At 48.0% G+C, this 18646-nt stretch overlaps 7 protein-coding genes across 7 annotated transcripts; 4 read left to right on the top strand and 3 right to left on the bottom strand.

Moving 5' to 3' along the window:
* Window positions 1-80: 80 nt before the first annotated feature.
* FSST1_003632 (glycoside hydrolase superfamily) lies at window positions 81-2701 on the bottom strand (the record flags this gene model as incomplete). The annotated part of the gene is made up of 2 exons (XM_083229729.1): window positions 81-2138; window positions 2192-2701. The coding sequence occupies 2 exons, from the start codon at window positions 2699-2701 to the stop codon at window positions 81-83; spliced, it is 2568 nt and encodes an 855-aa protein (XP_083087062.1).
* Window positions 2702-3650: 949 nt separating this feature from the next.
* FSST1_003633 (P-loop containing nucleoside triphosphate hydrolase protein) lies at window positions 3651-4881 on the bottom strand (the record flags this gene model as incomplete). The annotated part of the gene is made up of 4 exons (XM_083229730.1): window positions 3651-4412; window positions 4468-4633; window positions 4693-4757; window positions 4819-4881. 4 exons carry the CDS (start codon window positions 4879-4881, stop codon window positions 3651-3653), a joined length of 1056 nt encoding a protein of 351 aa, XP_083087063.1.
* Window positions 4882-6210: 1329 nt separating this feature from the next.
* FSST1_003634 (uncharacterized protein) lies at window positions 6211-7119 on the top strand (the record flags this gene model as incomplete). The annotated part of the gene is made up of 3 exons (XM_083229731.1): window positions 6211-6248; window positions 6313-6568; window positions 6625-7119. The coding sequence occupies 3 exons, from the start codon at window positions 6211-6213 to the stop codon at window positions 7117-7119; spliced, it is 789 nt and encodes a 262-aa protein (XP_083087064.1).
* Window positions 7120-7537: 418 nt separating this feature from the next.
* FSST1_003635 (D-2-hydroxyacid dehydrogenase family protein) lies at window positions 7538-8676 on the top strand (the record flags this gene model as incomplete). The annotated part of the gene is made up of 2 exons (XM_083229732.1): window positions 7538-7727; window positions 7784-8676. 2 exons carry the CDS (start codon window positions 7538-7540, stop codon window positions 8674-8676), a joined length of 1083 nt encoding a protein of 360 aa, XP_083087065.1.
* A 3351-nt stretch (window positions 8677-12027) lies between these two features.
* FSST1_003636 (aquaporin-like protein) lies at window positions 12028-13052 on the top strand (the record flags this gene model as incomplete). Its single annotated transcript, XM_083229733.1, has 2 exons — window positions 12028-12354; window positions 12420-13052. 2 exons carry the CDS (start codon window positions 12028-12030, stop codon window positions 13050-13052), a joined length of 960 nt encoding a protein of 319 aa, XP_083087066.1.
* Window positions 13053-13414: 362 nt separating this feature from the next.
* On the bottom strand, window positions 13415-14005 carry FSST1_003637 (uncharacterized protein; the record flags this gene model as incomplete). The annotated part of the gene is made up of 1 exon (XM_083229734.1): window positions 13415-14005. The coding sequence occupies one exon, from the start codon at window positions 14003-14005 to the stop codon at window positions 13415-13417; it is 591 nt and encodes a 196-aa protein (XP_083087067.1).
* A 1699-nt stretch (window positions 14006-15704) lies between these two features.
* Window positions 15705-18127, top strand: FSST1_003638 (transcription factor domain-containing protein; the record flags this gene model as incomplete). Its single annotated transcript, XM_083229735.1, has 8 exons — window positions 15705-15767; window positions 15824-15894; window positions 15968-16337; window positions 16389-16470; window positions 16518-16994; window positions 17043-17355; window positions 17408-17727; window positions 17775-18127. 8 exons carry the CDS (start codon window positions 15705-15707, stop codon window positions 18125-18127), a joined length of 2049 nt encoding a protein of 682 aa, XP_083087068.1.
* Window positions 18128-18646: the final 519 nt, after the last annotated feature.

An 18646-nucleotide genomic window follows, 5' to 3' on the forward strand; every position in this document is an offset into this window, starting at 1 on the left:
TTGGGTAGGTTCAATAGCTGGGTTCACTATTCCTACCATCATGCATCGTACTTGGTAAGAGTCAGATACCATCCCTAAACCTAGTTATGGACCTGCATTCCTAGATACTGCGTCTTGAGGACAGTATCCTTCTTCGCCCCTTTGACGCCAATCGTCACAACCTCTCCGGGAACAACGTCAACTAAATTGTCATCAAACCTGACGCCATCATCTTCGCATTCCAAGGCCAATCCTTTAATAGGAACTTCGGCACTGATCTCAACGGTCTTCTCGTCTTGATTGACCTTGACTTTGAGTTTCTTGGGTTTCTGAAAGTGGAGGTACTTTAGCGGCTCGGGCCAGTTGACGTATCGCGCAATCTGTTTGCCATCTTGATACAGATACGCACCAACGACCGTCTTCGCTTCAAGTTCAGCGTGAGGCTTCTCAACTGGTACATCCAAGATCTTGATCTCTGTTGAACGGTTGCTCTGAAGAACAAGCTCTGAAGACACTGTTTGCGAGTAGGTTTCTTTTCCTGTCTCAATGTCCCAAGCCTTCACTACGCAATCTACAGTCGCGTCGTTCAAGTTGAGGTTACTGCCCCAGATCTCAACTTGGGTCTTGATTTCGACGTTAACTCTGGTGTACTTGTCCTTGGGGTGCTTGTGTACTCGGCGCGTCATTCCGATAGTGACGGGGGCCATCTCTCGTTTGATGGTATAGTATGCGTGTTTTGGACGGAGGTAGTAGTCACAAATAGCCCAAGAGGTGACGGGCCAACAGTCGTTGGTCTGCCATACTAAAGCACCACTGCAATACTCCTTCTTCGGGCCCTGCCACTGTCGCTTCCAGAGCCTGTAAGCCGAGGCCAAAGCCTCAGCTTGCAACAGTTGACTATAATAGACGTAATCCTCCAAGGGATCAATAGTGAACCGGAAATTCTCAGCCATGTAGAGTCCAAGTCGGCGTTCTTGCCCGTCCGCTTTGTTATGGAAGTCAATGGTGGACGAGCTTGCAAACCTCTCAGGGTCATCTTTACCCTTTGGAAGGTACGCATCGATCGTTTTGATATTTGGAAAACCCTCCATACCAAATTCGGAAACGAAGCGGCCGACAAGTTTATCGAAATCTTGGTATTTTTGCTGAGAGCCGTGCCAAACATTCCATTGGTGGATGTCTCCAATAGTAGGATCAGAGGTAACCTCTCCGCCCCAGGGACTGGCAATGTGATAGACAGCATTAGAATCAAGGTCCTTGCAAGCATCTGGGAGAAGCTTTTCGTAGATGTAGCGTGCTGGAAAGTCAGTCTTCAGCCAGCTCTCAGGGTCGTGGTCATCAAAGTCATAAGTGAGGTTCTCTGATTCGCGCACTTGGTAATCTTCGTTGTTTCCTGCCCAAATAACAATGGATGGATGATGTCGCAGTCGCTTGATATTCTCTCGGGCCTCTCTGTCGATAGATTTGAGTAACTCGGACCATGCTGGATAGATTCCACAAGCGAACATGAAATCTTGCCATACAAGAATGCCAAACTCATCGCAAGCATCGTAGAAAACGTCTTCTTCATAGATGCCACCGCCCCAGACTCGCAGCATGAATTGGTTGCCTTCGGCAACGAGCTTGACCCAGTCACGGTATCTGTCTTTGGAAATACGGGGGATGAAATTGTCTGCTGGGATCCAGTTGCTTCCGCCGCAGAAAACGGGAATATTGTTGACTTGGAAAAAGAAGCTCGTGCCAGGTTGCCCATCAAGTTCTCTCTGGACAAGCTCGAGTTTGCGAAGGCCAACCCTTTTGGAAACCGAATCAAGTTCGTTGTCGCCATCAAGAAGAGTTGCTTTGATAGTGTACAATGGTTGCTTTCCATATCTGATCGGATACCACAGAGCTGGATCTTGAATATGGAACGTTGTTGTTGCACGTTCGTCCTTCGCCTGTGCGGTTTCTGATGCGACCACTTTTCCATCTAGAGAGACATCAAAGCGGACTTTTGATGCTTTCCCCTCGACTGCGGCATGCACAACGACCTTTGCTGTTTGGAGCGATTCTTCAACCTCTGATTCAGAGTTGAGATCAGCGATACGGGACTCGTATACTTCGAGATTTACTGGTCTCCAAGGACCACATGTCAGCATGGTAGGACCCCAGTCCCAGCCCTAAGAATGGTCAGTCGTGGGGAAGCGATACGTAGATTTAGGATGTAGCTTACCCAGTGGTATTGTGCCTTCCGAACAGGCAATCTTGAGCCATCTCCATTCCAGGCGATGTACTTGTGGTCAGGATGCTCTTCGGTCAACTTCCAGCCCCTCAGATAGGCAGCGTCGAAACTGATATGAAGTTCATTCTCGGCATCTTTCTTGAGATGCTTCGTGACATCCACACGCTCTGGGATGAACATGTTCTCTGTCTCAAGGATTTTCTCGCCATTCAGTTTGACTGTAGCAAAAGTGTCGAGACCGTCAAAGGCCAGTACGGCCTTTTCGCCATCGTCAATCTTGGGGGCAGAAAAGGTAGTCTTGTAGACCCAGGCAGTCTCTCCGATCCACTGCACTTGCAGCTCATTTTTTCCAATGTAAGGATCAGGAATCTTTTTGTGGTGCAACAGGTCGAGATGAACGTTGGTAGGAAATTGAGCGACAGGCAAATAAGACGCGTCGTCTTCCTTCTCCTGCTTGAACTGCCAATTCTTATTGACCGGAGTAATAGTGCGGGGAGCCATGCTGGAGTCTTCTCTCACTGAGGCTATTCGCAACGTGCTGTGAGGGTAATCGGGAGAAGTCAACTGGTGAAAGATGTCAGTTTAATTGGGGTATTAGAATGAAGAAGGTGTGAAGAGCAACGTAACCATGATTTGTCCTGTTAATATGGAAGGAGGTTCAATTCAACCGGGCAGGTGCAAGCAAGTGTGACCGTTAACCCCGCGATGCATGGAAGTCTCACAACACCTCATCGATTCATGATCCTCGTAAGACAAGCAGTAAATCTTTGCAATGCGCTATTCTCAGTGGTGGATTTGGGAATAACACGATGCCCGACCTCTACACAGCAGAAGAACACCCACTTCCGCTTCGACGGGACGCTAATCCGTCAAATCGACCCCTCAATTGGCCGTAAATCCAGGCTGAATGACGTTGAATCTTGCGTGAACACACGAATGAGGATCAGCGGTTCATACATACGAAATATGCATGTGAATCCTGCTTCATTTGATCGCTTTCGAATGTTGGTTGATCTATCCAGTGCTAGCGATTCTCTCTGGACTTTCACATAATACAGCATCAAACGAGGCTTGATACAACGGGATCATGAGATATGTATGGATAAAACATAAAGACATCTTATTCGACTCTAATATTACCTTTTACATGGTCATCGAAATATGCGCATCTCAAACTATCAGTCGTAACCAATGATTGTCATGACTATATATATGATGGACTCAGACACGAGTATAGGTCAGACTGCACAACCAAGGAACTCCTATCAAGCCTTTGTGCATCCTGACACCCCAATCATCTATACCAAAACGCCAACGCGCTCCTGGACGAATGTCTCGCGAAACCATTTTCCTGAAATAAAATAAAAACTGCCAGTCTAACATATAACCAGATATCTTGGACGGCACCGGCTCATGAGCAGGCATGAAAGGGCAGCCGCAATCTAAGCGATTAACAACAGCCACCTCCTCTCCTTCTACTGCTCAGCGTAAACACTTCTTCCCATTCTCGTAGTCCCCAGTTCTGTGTTCTGTTCTTCTTCCTCCTTCTCCTGAGTCCGTTATGAACGTCGTCCACTGTGGCACCCGTCATGGAACTCTTAATACTGCCTCCATCACTAGCTGTGTTCCACCCGCCGCTGTCACCGTATTGAATCCCGCTTGCTGGATCGTCCGGGTCTATCTCGCCGAGTTCAATCTTTGTAAGAATTATCCTTGCTAGCCTTTCGAATATCTCATCAACACCCTCGCCGTTGAATGCACTCGCCTCGGTGACTACTGATATTCCTGCCGTGCTGGCCCATCGGCTGGACTCGGCTCTTGTGACTTCTCTGCCTTCTGGCGCAACGGTCGCTCTCAGCTGATTGCCTGCGCTTATGGATGCTCCCCGATCTCTGGTCGTGGCTGTACTTGTGTAAGAGCTGCCGCCGGCGCCGGGCATACCAGATGTCAGGGTTGAGTTTGAAGTGACGCTGTTTGGTGTCGGGGGCGGAAGACTTGTGTCGACGAGTGTGTCTGTAAGGTCAAGTTTGTTGCCTACAAGCATAAGGCTAAGGTTCGGGGATGCAAGGGCTCGGGCGTCATTAAGGAACGGTTGTAGGTTTCGGAAGGATGCGTGTGAGGTAAGGTCGTAGACGAGGATAGCGCCCGCGGCGCCTCGGTAGTAGGAACGGGAGACTGATCGAAATCGTTCTGTCCCAGCCGTGTCCCAAAGCTGTGTCACGTCAATATCCCACTCTCTGCTATTGCGCGATGGCGAGTGATGGTACCTGAAGCTTTATCCGTTTCCGCCTCGACCCGGAACCAACTTTGATGATTTTGGTGGCAAACTCGACACCGATGGTTTGCGACGACAAGACTCGCCATTCACTCTTGACAAAGCGATGTAGTAGGCATGACCTATAAATGCGCGCAAGGGTCAGCCACCGGTGATCGCTAATCATGGCATTTGCGATCGCTATTTCGTTCGCCGACTGGCTTGGGGTATGACGTACTTTCCCGTCCCGCTGGGTCCAAGCAATATGATCTTGGCCAGATAATCATACATGCTCCCTAGCTCCTTTGACGCCAAAAGTCAGTCGTCTCTCGTTTATGATAACGGCTTTGTTCCGGTCGCCTACCTGCTCGCGAGCCGCACCTGAGCTCTCCTCGCTCGCGCCGGAGTGCCGACGAGGCCTGGTCATTGCGGGAAAATAACGAGATTGTGGAAGATAGATAAGTTGCGGATAGGTTTCAGGCGGTTAGAGCGACGTCGGATATTTTGGCTCTTTGGCGAGCTGTTGCAGCAGGGTATGTAGGAAAGGAATGCGATTATTAGGTGGGCGATTGATTGTTGATCGGGTTAGGTTGATAGATATAAAGAGGGAAAGGAGAAGGGCCCGTCGTTCATGCGTGTAGTTGACAAGTTGAAAGATTGACAGGCAATGCGATGCATGAAAATAGGATGGACGTCCAGGATGTTTTACTGCAACAGTACATGCCATGCCATGGATGCCATGCTTGTACCTAATGACCTGCCCTGCTCGGTGAGTGCGATTAGAAGGGTGGGTCACCTGTAAATGGCCCACCTTTGTCCCCTAAAACAACCTAGAGATAGCGTCATAAAGTAGTGATAACGTGACAAAAAATAGCAGCCCGATAACACCGCCAAAGCTTGGCCACCCTTAGCAGCTTGCTTAATTCGGGTGGATCAGCTCCAGCTGTTAGGTATTAGAGCTACCTACTGTACAGAGTAGCGTCAAGTTTTATCAGCCCGGGTATTCGACTAGTGCTTGCGTCTATTAGTTGGATACACAAATCAGACAAATATAGAGATTTTGGGGGTCGTTCTTCTTAACAACGTTTCTAATAATGATCAAAGTTATTGTCATTGCAAAGTAACTGGCTTGGGATATAATCAATCTCGCGTCTTGACTTGACGTTACAAGATCCAACTTCTTCACTCGTTGTGTTGTGCTATCAGTTTGGTAGTCATTGTTCATTTGTTTGATAGCACCTCAGTCCAAGTGAGGGTGGAGTTGTGACATCGCCAATCTTAAAGCGGTGTTGACTATCATATTAATCAACCTTCCAAATGCTACTAAGTTTTATGAAACTAATAATAATTATTAGAATACCCTTCTGTGTGTGAACATGCACCACTTTGTTGAAGTTGTCAAAAGAGATGGCACAAATATGCTAGCTGTATTACCCTATACTACATCCATAGACACTGTTCAGGCTTATGAGCATCTGCGTATTGGTAATCATCCAATAATATACATCTCGTTCTTGGGACTGTCCGTGAATCTCTGTCAGACCTTTTTCCTTTTTCAAAATCATATATTGTATTTCGTTGATGCCATCATGGTATTGTGCTGTTACAAACTGGGTAAGATGCCGAGGCATACTCGGTTGTTTAGCCACGTGCCGAGAGGCGATCAATTACACAGAACCAGGCTTACCACAACACCGACATCTCCTTTTCCCCTAGATATCTCTGCAAGCATTCATATCAATATCATAAATTCAAAATGAAGGTTCAGGATCGTACGTTCATAATCTCTGGTGGGCAAGTAAACATCAGTGTCTCTGACAAGCTATCCACAACACTCACTAACTTGGGTACGTTCTAGTGCATCGGGCCTTGGTCAGGCTTGTGTAGAGGATATATGCGCCAACGGCGGTAATGTGGCCATCTTGGACATGAATGAAGAATCCGGCCAAGAACTGGTCAAGAAACTCTCCACCTCAACCAAGTTTTTTGAGTGCAATGTTTTGGAGACGGAGAGCGTTACCAAGGCGGTCCAAGATGCTGCCAAGTGGGTAAAGGAGACAGGCAAGCCTTTGGGAGGCGTGATAGCAGCAGCTGGTGTTTCTACACCCGCAACGGTAAGATCTTGGATCCTCACAGAGTGTGACCAAAAGATACTGATCGAGCAATACAGATTCTTGACCGGAATGGCGCTGCCTTTAGCTTGGATGATTTTGATTTTGTTCTCAATGTCAACCTCCGCGGTACAATCGACCTCGTTCGCCAAACTCTGGAGCATCTCGCCAAGGTAGAACCTCAAGAACCCGACGGCGAGAGAGGCGTTGTAATCATGGTAGCATCATCGGCAGCATTTGATGGTCAGAAGGGCCAAGTTTCTTACTCTGCCAGTAAGGGCGCTGTGACGGCCATGACTTTACCCATGGCAAGAGACCTCGCGCGATTTGGAATTCGAGTTGTGACAATTGCTCCAAGTCTCTTTGAGAGCCGAATGACGAGCGTCATGCCCGAAAAGGTCAGAAAGAGTCTCGAGGGAGCGATGGAATTCCCAAGGAGAGCTGGTCAGCCAAAAGAGTTTGCGCAATTGGCACGGCAGGGTATTGAGAATGTGATGCTGAATGGAGTTGTTATGAGATTGGATGGTGCTATGAGAATGCCCAGCAAGATGTAAACCAAATCTGTATTGATATAGGTATTATAGCATTTAAATTACTAGTTTAACGTACTTTAAGATAAAATACCTAGTCAGTCGACTTATTAGAATACCTATTGCGACACCTTGAAAGATTGCCGAAAACATTATCCGAGATCGGCGTACCCGGCTTAGACCTTAGCCGCTCATGACATTTGGTAATCAACTCCAAAGACCTCTCTCTACCTGCCAGTATACTTAAACTGTCACATTTGCGATAAATCCAAATTGCTATTTAGCTTCCAACGCCATTGACATACATTCCTTCGATTGCATGATATCGCACAGTGTCTGTAGTCGACTTGGACGCCTTGCGACTGTACGGCATTTCACTCATACATCATCACTACCATCTTACATCTCACCACCACCAAGAAACACCCGACAGCCTTTAAGAATGGCTTCGACAAAAGTGGCAATCCTTGATGACTATCAAGGCATTGCAGACCCATTCTTTGCAAAGCTCGACTCGTCAAAGTACCAAGTCATGTCTCTTAAGGATACAGTGCTGCCTTACAACCACCCAGACAACACACAGAAAGGCAAGGATGCTTTGGTAGAGAGATTGAAGCCTTATGAAGTGATATGTACGTACAGTAACTTACACGCAAGATTGAGGGCAATAGGCTGAACTACATCCCAGGTACAATGAGAGAGCGCACACCCTTCCCCGCAGAATTGATCGAGAGACTTCCATCTCTCAAATTGCTACTTACAACAGCCTTCAGAAACAGATCCTTGGATATGGATGCTCTCAAAGCAAGAGGAATCCCAGTCGCCGGAACAGTTGTCAAGCCCCAGAGCGGCAAGAAAACGGGCGGCGTCAGTAGTACCGTGCAGCACTGCATCACGCTCATTCTTGCCCTCGCTCGCGGCATCGCCAGGGATGATGCCGCCATGAAAGAAGGGCTGTGGCAAACCGGCCTCGCTGCTGACCTCTCCGGTAAGACACTGGGTGTCCTCGGCCTCGGGCGTTTGGGAAGTGCCGTCGCGAAGATTCTGCACCTTGCATTCGGTATGAGGATCATCGCGTGGAGTACCAACCTCACCCAAGAGGCGGCCGATGAAAAGGCAAGGGAGGCCGGTCTTGCTGTCGAGGACGAGGATGGAGAAAAGACGTTCAAAGTAGTAAGCCGGGATGAACTCTTTAGTGACGCCGACGTGGTATCGGTACACCTTGTTCTCTCTGACCGATCGCGCGGCATTATCAACTCGCAAGACTTGGCAAAGATGAAACCCACGTCGCTCTTTGTCAACACCTCCCGAGGACCGCTAGTGGTGGAGAAGGATCTCCTCGATCATCTCAAGGCAGGCCGCATCAGGGGAGCTGCTGTCGACGTCTTTGACCTCGAGCCTCTGCCGAAAGATAGCGAGTGGCGGAGTAAGAATTGGGGCCACGATGGATCGAGCCAGGTCCTCATCACACCTCACATGGGTTACGTAGAGGGGGACACCATGAAGTCGTGGTATGAGCAGCAGGTTGAGAACATCGAGCGGTGGGCTGCCAATGAGCCTCTGGATAATGTCATGAGTTGAGTGTAAGATCGGCAAAAGAATGAGAGTGACAGGGACGAGGTTTCTAGAAAGACGGCTCACTTGCAGAATCTTGTTTCAGAAAGTCAGCAAAATGAAAGCGAAAAAAGCAAACATATATACCTGCAACAGCGACTGGGCAGGACTGCATCTATCCATGACCTGGAAAGTTGTTCATGATAGGCTATATAGTCGAAACAACGGCTACATACATGATCCTTTCTATATGCACGAAATGTCAAAATAGTGCTTGCATGTTACAATACTACAACGGGCTTACCCGCTTCATCCCTGATCAAAATCTCGGCCCCAGACTTCCAAGACTTGGCGACATTTCTATGGTTGGTTCTTGGACTTGCGGCAGAAGATGTAGATCAAACAACGGCTGTCGATCATATCTTGAATTGTTCTTCTGAGTCGCTTTGATGCTTGTTTCTTTTCTTTCCCCCCAGCGACGCAATACGTGTATACAGACATGTAGGATATTGTGTGTATGAATCTCTCTCACACCATAATTTATTTCCCACACCCAAGCCAGTTTCGGGCTTCCAACGAGAGCACAGTTACATCCTAGCAACATTCATGTCGACGTGCTATGTCTGAGGTTGGGACGATTCGATGGGCTTGAAAGTGTAACTAGATACTCCTGACAACAGAATATCACAAGGTTGGCTGTCGTAGAATAACGAATGACATTCAACGCCATGTTGGTCCTCAGCAGACCTCAATCACTTCTCTAACCCTCATCCGTCCATCGCAGGGTCCCCCGACATACCTCGGGAGTAAGCATTGGGAAACAGATTTCCACAATTCACATGATGCTTGTCTCTTGCCGCAGCGCAACTGAAAAAAATGCATACCTACTAAAAGTTTAGAGGCGCTGGAGAGGCGCTCAAACACCTCAGGGGTCCTCAGCTGGTATCGGGAGCGGCGGAGCGTCCCTTTCAGTCCTATTCTGAGACATGGGGAAAGTCGAGAATCGGATTTGTGACTTCAAAGAGCCATTATTCGTATGTGATTTAGCTAGCTATCCCTCTTCTATAGGGAGAGACAAATAGTAAACAAGCCTTTTTCACGCACATGGTATTCAGGTCCGTTATTACAGGTCTTAGTTACGAGGCCATCCAATCCAGATCTGATAGTCTAACTGCTTTTCGGGGAGAGCGCTCAACTATCGTGCATCTAGTGATTCTCAGATGCTTGAAGTTGCAGGTTGATATCGACTCATGCTCAGGTGTAAACTACTAGTGCAGCGGGCCATCTCCCGCATCTGACAATAACGGTGGAGCTAGACCAGGTTATGGCTTGCGGGAAGAAGCTGAGGGGACCTGGGGGACTTGATAATTCAGTGCATACATGCCAGTTGGGCTAGATTGCCTATTGTTATGGATCTGCACCACATCAGATAAAGCCAATGGCATATCCCTGCTCCCGCTTCCCCGCCTCTTGAGAACTCCCCATGTAGCCTTCTAGGGTATCATCGTTTCCTGTCACCACCAAACTCTACGCCCTCAGCGGTTGGTTGCTGTAGAATCAATGTGTATTTACGCCACGAGTGCGCCATAAGCTCTTGTAAGTAAAGGACCATTCATGTGAGATCCTAGTCAATCTCCAAGATGCTGTAACAAACCTTTAATTTGGAAACCCGATCTTTCCGTTTCTCTTTGAATTATCACCAGTCTTTTCTCCACTTGAGATGGAATGATTCACTATAAACGTTCTCAAGGACAATTTGTTCCGGTATAACCGTACAAGTCTAGGTACCGGATGCAAGCCGTCCAACCAATAAGACGCACTACTTCGATGGACATTTACTGTGACGTCCGTCGTACAGCTGGCTTAAAGTTTATTCATAGACTATGGGTTTAAGCCCTTCATCGTCATGATAAAATTACCTGTTATCTACTATGTACGATGACCTCTACGTAAATCGAAGCTAATCAAACCTCTCCAAGGGGCGACCGTTGAAGGCTGAACCAGAGCCAAATAGCGCAATTCAAGGGACAAGACCTTGGAAGACGTTGGGATACTCCTTGTAAACCCGTTGAGTCTCAAGGTACTTCCCGTCGACATGGACTGGTACTTGTTAAGATCTGGGATATCCCGGACATTGATTGACAGGCTCCTCTTTCAATTGGGTTTCTTCTTTGCATGCTTACTTGCGGGGATCAAACCTACCCCAGCGATCAACAAGCTGACAGAAGGAGCTGTCCAACAAGGCTTGATATCGCATGAAACCTTGCTTGTCCCCTCGTTGTTCGTTCTAGGGTTCGCTCTGTCTGTGGTCGCCCGAGACAGAGCTAACTTTTCCCAAGTCTCAGTGATATTACTCTGCATTCTTTAGCCATTGCTAAGAGTCTGTGATTGCGCGGTCCGGAACCGATGGCCGAGTCTCTACTTAGACAACACTTGCATATTTCTTCACACACACACATATTGAGAAGTCGTTTACGCTTTACCGTAAGTGGTTGTAGCTTTACCGTCCTGGACTAGGCTAGTTTTTATGTCATTCATATGTCTCGCCCCAATCTTCATCATCACGAGCTGAAAACCGCTTGCATGGCAATAGTCGCATTCTTCTCTGGTGCGTCCAGAGAGGCGTCATGAGCTAAGAAAGCCAATATACCTATGGTGCTGCTAGTCCTGGTACATGTAGACAGGAGGAGACCAGTCACATTTTCGTATCGTTAATAGGTGTGCTGTACAGCTCGTTGACCATCACCTTGACAGTCTCCCGAGCTTCCTATCCTTGTGCTATGGACAACTCAAGTTGGGCAGACAGACATGACAAAAGGCCCTCATCCATATAACCCGGTTCCTTGTCCGTGATGTGCAATCTGAATCATCACGAGACTCCTGGAGAAGTATTGTACTCGCGGCGTAACTTGCGAGTTACACGATGAACAGACCGGGGAGTCTGAGTATCAATCTCAGGGTTGATGAGACGAGCTTCGGAGCCCAGCCCCCATTCATCTGCTCATTCCACCTTTACCATAACTGTCCCTTGTCAGACTCAGCCCGTGTCCCAATAGACGGTAGCTGCCATGAGGCTGTTTGTACCCTCAGGGACTAACATATCGACGCCACCCAGATTGGCCGTTTGATCCAAAAGGTGTGCTTCGATCAGGGTTAAGGGAACGAGGGACGCCATCGACCGGCAAGTAAAGCTGTGGTTTTCCTTCTCTTCTGGATATAAAGTCTCCGAGGACGCCATCAACAAACTATCTTTCCTTAGACCCAGCAGCATCAATCTCCAGCATACATTCACATACTTCATCATCCTAACATCCATCTACTCCTCCTCTTTCTGGTCTTCCCCTTCCCATCAATCAATCGCTTTGCAAATCAGCCACAATGGTTCAATTCGCCTCTCGGGCTGACGCGAGCATGACTGGCTTGCCAACTGAGCAAGCTGTTGCGGATCGCCGTGTAGGCAATTCCCAGCGCGACCGCATCAGAAACGCCATCGTCATCATCCTAGGAGAGTTCTGCGGGACATTCATGTTCTTGCTGCTCTCTTTCATCGGTGCCCAGACTGCCCTCGTCACCAACAGCCCCTCGGATCCCGATACCCCATTGTTGCCTTTCAGTTTGATGTACATTGCTGCCTCTTTCGGTACTGCTCTGGCTGTCAATGTCTGGATCTTTTATCGTGTCAGTGGTGGCATGTTTAACCCAGCTGTAAGTGACACCCGCACCAGCTTACTTTTTTGATCCAACCCACATGCTCATTCCCTCTCGTTCAGGTGACTCTTGGTTTAGTTCTCGTCGGTGCTGTGACACCTATCCACGCGCTCCTTATCATCCCTACACAGCTTGTTGCTGCCATAACCGCTGCAGGCATTACAGATGCACTGCTCCCCGGCCCGCTTCTCGTCACCAATGCTCTCGGCAACGGGACAAGCGTCGCTCAAGGTGTCTTTATCGAGATGTTTCTCACTACCCAGCTCGTCCTGACAGTCTACTTCCTCGCTGTCGAGAAGCACCGCAGCACTCATCTTGCCCCCATCGGCATTGGTATCTCTGTCTTTGTTGCCCACATCTGTGCGACCAACTGGACGGGCACGTCCATCAACCCTGCCCGATCCTTCGGTCCTTCTGTCGTCGCGGGCTTCCACGGTTACGACTGGATCTACTACATCGGGCCCTTTATGGGCTCTCTCCTGGCTTTCGGCTGCTACAAGATCTTTAAGGTGCTCGAGTATCAGACTGCCAACCCGGGACAGGACGACGATGACCTCGAGAAATCAAGCCACCATCATTTCTTCCCTCACGGAAAGGAGCCTATGCCCCACACCCATACTGATACCATTGAGCCCAAGGACCACGGTGTTCCTCAGCGAAATGACAGCGTCATTGATGGTCAGATGGCCGTCTAGGTCGTTTCTCGCAATCGGGTCTGGATCAGACCATGTGCTCAGCACAAGCTGTGTCTGTATAACGGGAAGGAGCAGTGCAAGGATGCAAGGTGTCGTTACGTTCTCGTGACGGTACAGCGGGCATTCAGCATTCCGCTGGATCGATGTGTCGAACCATTGGATACTACATTGCATCAGTGTCTGTGACACGATAACGGTTTAACGGGGTTTCATCGGAAACATTGGTTGGATAATGGCATGGAAGGGATCTTGGAGAATACGAGGCAAGAATGATATATGATTATGAAGTCGTTTATGCATAAGGTCTCGGAGTACCTACAGTTTCATCAAGGACTATCAGTTTTCTTGAAAGTAATACCAACTCAGATACCACGATTATCCTGGAAGTCGTTCCACTGGTCCTCGTCGTCATTCTTGGTTGTCAAGTGGGTCGCTTCCTCCTCGGGACTCTTCAGGTTCCGTACCCGTCTGCACGCTCCGACGCCAGTAACAATAACCCAAATGGGCAGCGGGATATAAAGAAGGATGCCTCCTATGTAAACGGCATAGCCAATGGGCTTGACGTAGATACAGAGAAATTCAATGGTCTTAGCCACGGGCCCATAAGTATACATGTCCATCATAGTCAAGAGGCCCCAGTACAAGACACATAGGAACCAGAGGATACTTAAGATGGGGAGAATCATAGCCCAGTCTCTCGTTTCATAAAAGAATTTGTTGAATTTTCTGGTGTGAGAATCCAGACGACTAAAACGAGAAGCCGTAGTGTAGAGAAGAAAAAGTTCCATTGATAGGGGGATAGGCAGAGTCAAGACTGTTGTCAGGATCGCGTAAAAGGGATTCGGGATGCTGAGTTCATGATAGATGCAGAAAGTTGCTGTGAGGAAGCCCCACTGGTAGGACCATATTGAGTAGACTGCGGTCTTGAGAATAGACGCTACTTTGGACGACATGATGATATGGGTTGGCGAAGGTGAAAAGAGAAGATGCAGGGGAACACGTCGATGCGCGTTTTGGGCTGGATCAGGGTTCGTTGACCCCGCCGTAGCTTCATGGATGATCCCTGTTGAAGATCATCTAAATTGGGACAGTAGTGAGTGGCAAAAGGGTGTCTGTAAGTTGAAACTCGAAACTCATTAAATGGTTGCATGAATATGTTTCTTGCTCACATCCTCAGAATTGGCTATATTTTAGTAGAAATTCGTATTCGATCATAGGTCTGGGCCTCTAGGCGTCACATTATCGAATGAACAGACAACCCTGTCTCGAGTCCTTGGCTCTCATGCTGTACAACTCAGAAACCAGGATACAGGATGTGAAGGTTTAACATAGTCTATGCATGCATGTATGAACTTGTCCGATGTAAACGAAATCGATGTCACATGCTATAAACGTTGTGTAAGTAGAAAGTAGTATATTGAAGAATAATGAAGGAGCGTACTGCATATCCGGATAATGAACAGGCGTTGCTAGAGTTTAGGAGTAATTGTCCCGGGTCAGTTTGAAATTCATTGATGTAGCAGTCAGTGACTATACAAGCTTGGAAATACTTGTTCACGATCCTATTCCACAGCATCCACTGTGCCGGATATTGATGCTCTCGAACCGCCGCGTAAGTGGGTAGAATTGGATCCGCTCGCCCGAAGTCAACTAATTCATAATTCTGCTCTGGATTAAAGGGTACGTGAAGTAGGACTAGTAAAATAATTTCAATCAGAATAAGTCGGTGAGTAATATAATGATACCAATAATTATCATTTATGCGTATGTAGCTATATCAACTAAGATACGAGGAGATTCTTATCAGATGCCGCTGCCGATTCCTCACCTCGGTACGGGAACGGGGGTTCAAATTCCGGGGTTGACTCGCTTGGCGGGACAATCCAGGACAAAGAACTGTAGGAAGAGAGTATTCCAATATCGGTAAATGATTCATGTTTATGATTTGAAGAATAGATACACAAGTGTTGTAGCCAAGCCGTAATGATTGTAATCAGTCGTCATAGCGGTGCATCGCAGGGATATTCAAGCCTGAATTACAGGGAAGGTAGCGCGTTGTAGAAATGGCTGTGTCTTGATCCCAATGGCAGGAATCATCTGCCATCCTGCAGAAAGAGCACATGACCCACGTGATCATCTCTTGCTGTACTGTAATTGCTCTCGATCATCATTCTTGGCCTCTTCTCTTCAAGATACGGTTACCATCAATTGATACTGATTTTCATGCGTCAAGAGGATCGCTTACACAGACTCTAACGCACCCCACTGCGGCCTCCTGTCGTTTTTTTGCGCCGGCCTAACCCAACGTCGGCTCCGTGTACTGGGTGGCCTGGCCCGGCCTGGACTGGTTTGGGTTGTGGCCTGTCTCTTTAACTGCACTGCATAGTTACAAAACGGGGAATTCTCGTTTACTCGGACTCTAAACTGTACATTGCCTCTTTTCTGGCCCCTAAAAAGCGACCTTGACCGTCATAATCTGTCCCTCGGTTCAACAATCCATCTTCAACTTCACCATCGGACAGACCCGGCCAAAGTCAACCTTTTTAGGTGGGGTTTCCAATGTCTAACGCGGGGCTCATTGCCTAAAGCTCACGAGTCTTAACCGATATTCGATCAAGAACCTACTTGACTCACCAGACCTTGTGGTACAACATGTCGTCCGTCAAAGCCACAAAGAAGAGCGCCTTCTCGTGTGAGCCGTGTCGTAGGCGCAAGGTCAATATGCGCATCTACTTCTTGTCTCTGACCTACCAGTGCTGATACTTTCATAGGTCAAGTGCGGCGGCGAGCAACCCATCTGCAACCGTTGTGCTGCTAGGAGCGATGACTGTATTTACAAACTGTGGGACTGACCCCTTCGGCCCTTTGGTCGTGTGCTCCTTTGTACTTTCTGAGCAATTGCTCACGTGTTATAGAAACCCGACTTTGTCTTATACCCAACGGCTTGAGGAACGCATCAAAGAGCTTGAGGATCAACTTGCTGCCATTAAATCCCCACCTTCAATTGCCGCTTCAAATCATTCTAGTCCGGGCGTCTGGAACGGCCACGACTTAAATCGCCATCCAGATGAACATGGCATGACGAGGAGCTTCATGGGTCTCAAGATCGACGACAAGGGTGGAATTACTTATCATGGACCTACTAGTCTTTTCAACCTCCCCAGTGACCCTCACAAGCACAAGCCGGATTCAATATCCTCCATTGACTCAGATGCTCATAGGCGAGAGCGCCTAGTCAACAATGCATGGCATCAGCGTGCAATGGAAAACTTATCCGATATTCCAGTATGTCCGCCAATCTAGATTGGCCTGTGTTCTCAAACTTACACCACGCAGGAACCATTTCAGTATCTCTTAAACGTCCATTGGTGTTGGATCCAGCCCTTGTTCAACTTCATTTACAGGCCAGCCTTCACTCGTATGACTCAAACTCTAAGCTTTTGTAAGACTATCTAACATTAACAGGTGATATGCAATCGATGGGGCCCTACTATTCTCACACACTTCTCAATGCTATGCTTTCACATTCCATCCGTTGGGGCAAAAGTGATCCCTCGACAAAACAACTACTCGACCAATCCTATGATGGCGGTGCGGTTTTCGCAAAACATGCTAGAAGCATGCTTTTCGACGAACTAAACAGAGGCGTTTGCACCATCCCAACAGTCCAGACGTTACTCCTTCTCAGCGCAGGAGAATGTGGCCATGGAAACACGACACAAGCCTGGATTTACAGCGGCATAGCTTTCCGCCTAATCGACCATCTAGGTATATGCGTTGATGGACAGAGATATCCCGGATCCGTTCACTTGACCGATGAAGAGGTTGAGATCAGGCATCGATTGTACTGGAGCTGTTATTTCTGGGACAAGATCATAAGCCTCTACCTTGGCCGCTCTCCTTCACTGCAACATACACTTGTATCACCGCCGCAGATCATTAGTAAGTTTTTTCTTCTTCTCTAACTGCCACTTTACTTACTTTTTTCAGTGGATGACTCTGCCGAAAATGAGCTTTGGGTTCCCTTCGATTCTCCCAATGGTTCAGACTGGAAGTATCCTCCTGCGACTGCTCATTCCACCTCTTGCTTTATGAGTGCATGTCGATTGTCTGTCATTTTCAACGAAATTCTCATTCATATGTACGACCCACTGTTGGAGAATACAGAGGCAGAGATGCAAGAGTGCCTTCAAACTCAGGACCCTGCCATGAAGCTATGGTGGGACCAACTTCCGCCTTATCTCAAGATCGAGCTCTCTGCCATGCCAGAGCTAGCACCGCCCTCTCATATCGTCACTATGAAGTAAGCATCCCCGATTATTGTCCCTTCAAGACGTCGTCTAACCTTGTCGTAGCGCCTTGTATCACACTTTCAGGATTCTTCTGTTCAGACCTATGCTCTCCTGGCAAGTGTATCCGGAGGACGAGGGCCCGCATCCCATGCAAAATCACCTCGTGGAATGTGTCACATCTGCAACAGCCATTATCGCCATCTTTGATCTCTTTTGCAGAACCTTTACTATCAACCACTGTGTTCTATCACTCTCTTACAGTGTGTATATAGCGGCAACCATCTTTCTTCTGCAAGTCCAGGCTACCCCAGAAAACCAGCAGGCAGTTCGCAAACTCAACTTTTGCGTCCGAGCCTTGCAACAAGCCAAGACGGTCAATCCAGGTAAGTGGCACTACCGAATATCTAATTCAGATCTGACACACTTGCAGTAATTTCGAGCGCTCTAGATTTAATCACTAGAGAAATGATCAATCTTGGTCTCAACCCGGGCTTCAACACGCCGCTGCAACAACAACCTATGCCGCAGCAAATACCAGAAGTTTCAATGCCGACTGATATACCAATTACCGAGACTGTTTACCCATCTTCCTTTGAGATACCTACACAACAATCTCCCTATGAGCCCGAACAGCTGTTCCAGACACCGTGGGCTGACAACATGAACCCGGATGCGATGGCTGTTGATCGTGGGGTTTTCGAAGCACTGTCCACATTCGAGCCACTGAGTGTGAGAGTCGGTGCTATCTACGAATCGGGGAACAATCCTCAGAACTTCAGTTGAAAGGTCTCGCGTGGTTAATCACGTACAAATCTTACTGCTTTGGCTCTGGCTGATGATCCGATATCGACATGTGCTGGGATAACAAAAGTTGAAATTTTCGATGTTCTAGTCGATCAGCTTAATTTTGCCGACCTCATCGGATCCTGAACCGAGAATGGCTGTCTAGGCATAACCGCCCTAGCCCCCATCGATAGCTGGAAACTAGAAATGGTCAAAATAGGGCACATCAAAAGCTTCGGCAGGTCCCTGACGACAGTTCTAAGACATGGAAACCAACCGACCTCAAGAGCGATATAAATTAAAGTTGGCATCCCTTAGGATCTGGGCTCCATATAGAAAGCCTTCCTATCCAGCCGCATAGTTGGATTTATCATGTTCACGGCGAGCCGTGCTATCCCTGACCTAACGGTACAGGCAGATGCTATCTGGGTTTACCAAGGAACGATCTTACACAAGGCAGATTTGCAGAATGTAAGAGGCCGGGGCCGGCTGAATCTACTTGTAGGATATGAGTGACGT

This window comes from Fusarium sambucinum, chromosome I, assembly GCF_050947815.1.
Source record: "Fusarium sambucinum isolate potato_lamoka chromosome I, whole genome shotgun sequence".
Taxonomy (NCBI): domain Eukaryota; kingdom Fungi; phylum Ascomycota; class Sordariomycetes; order Hypocreales; family Nectriaceae; genus Fusarium; species Fusarium sambucinum.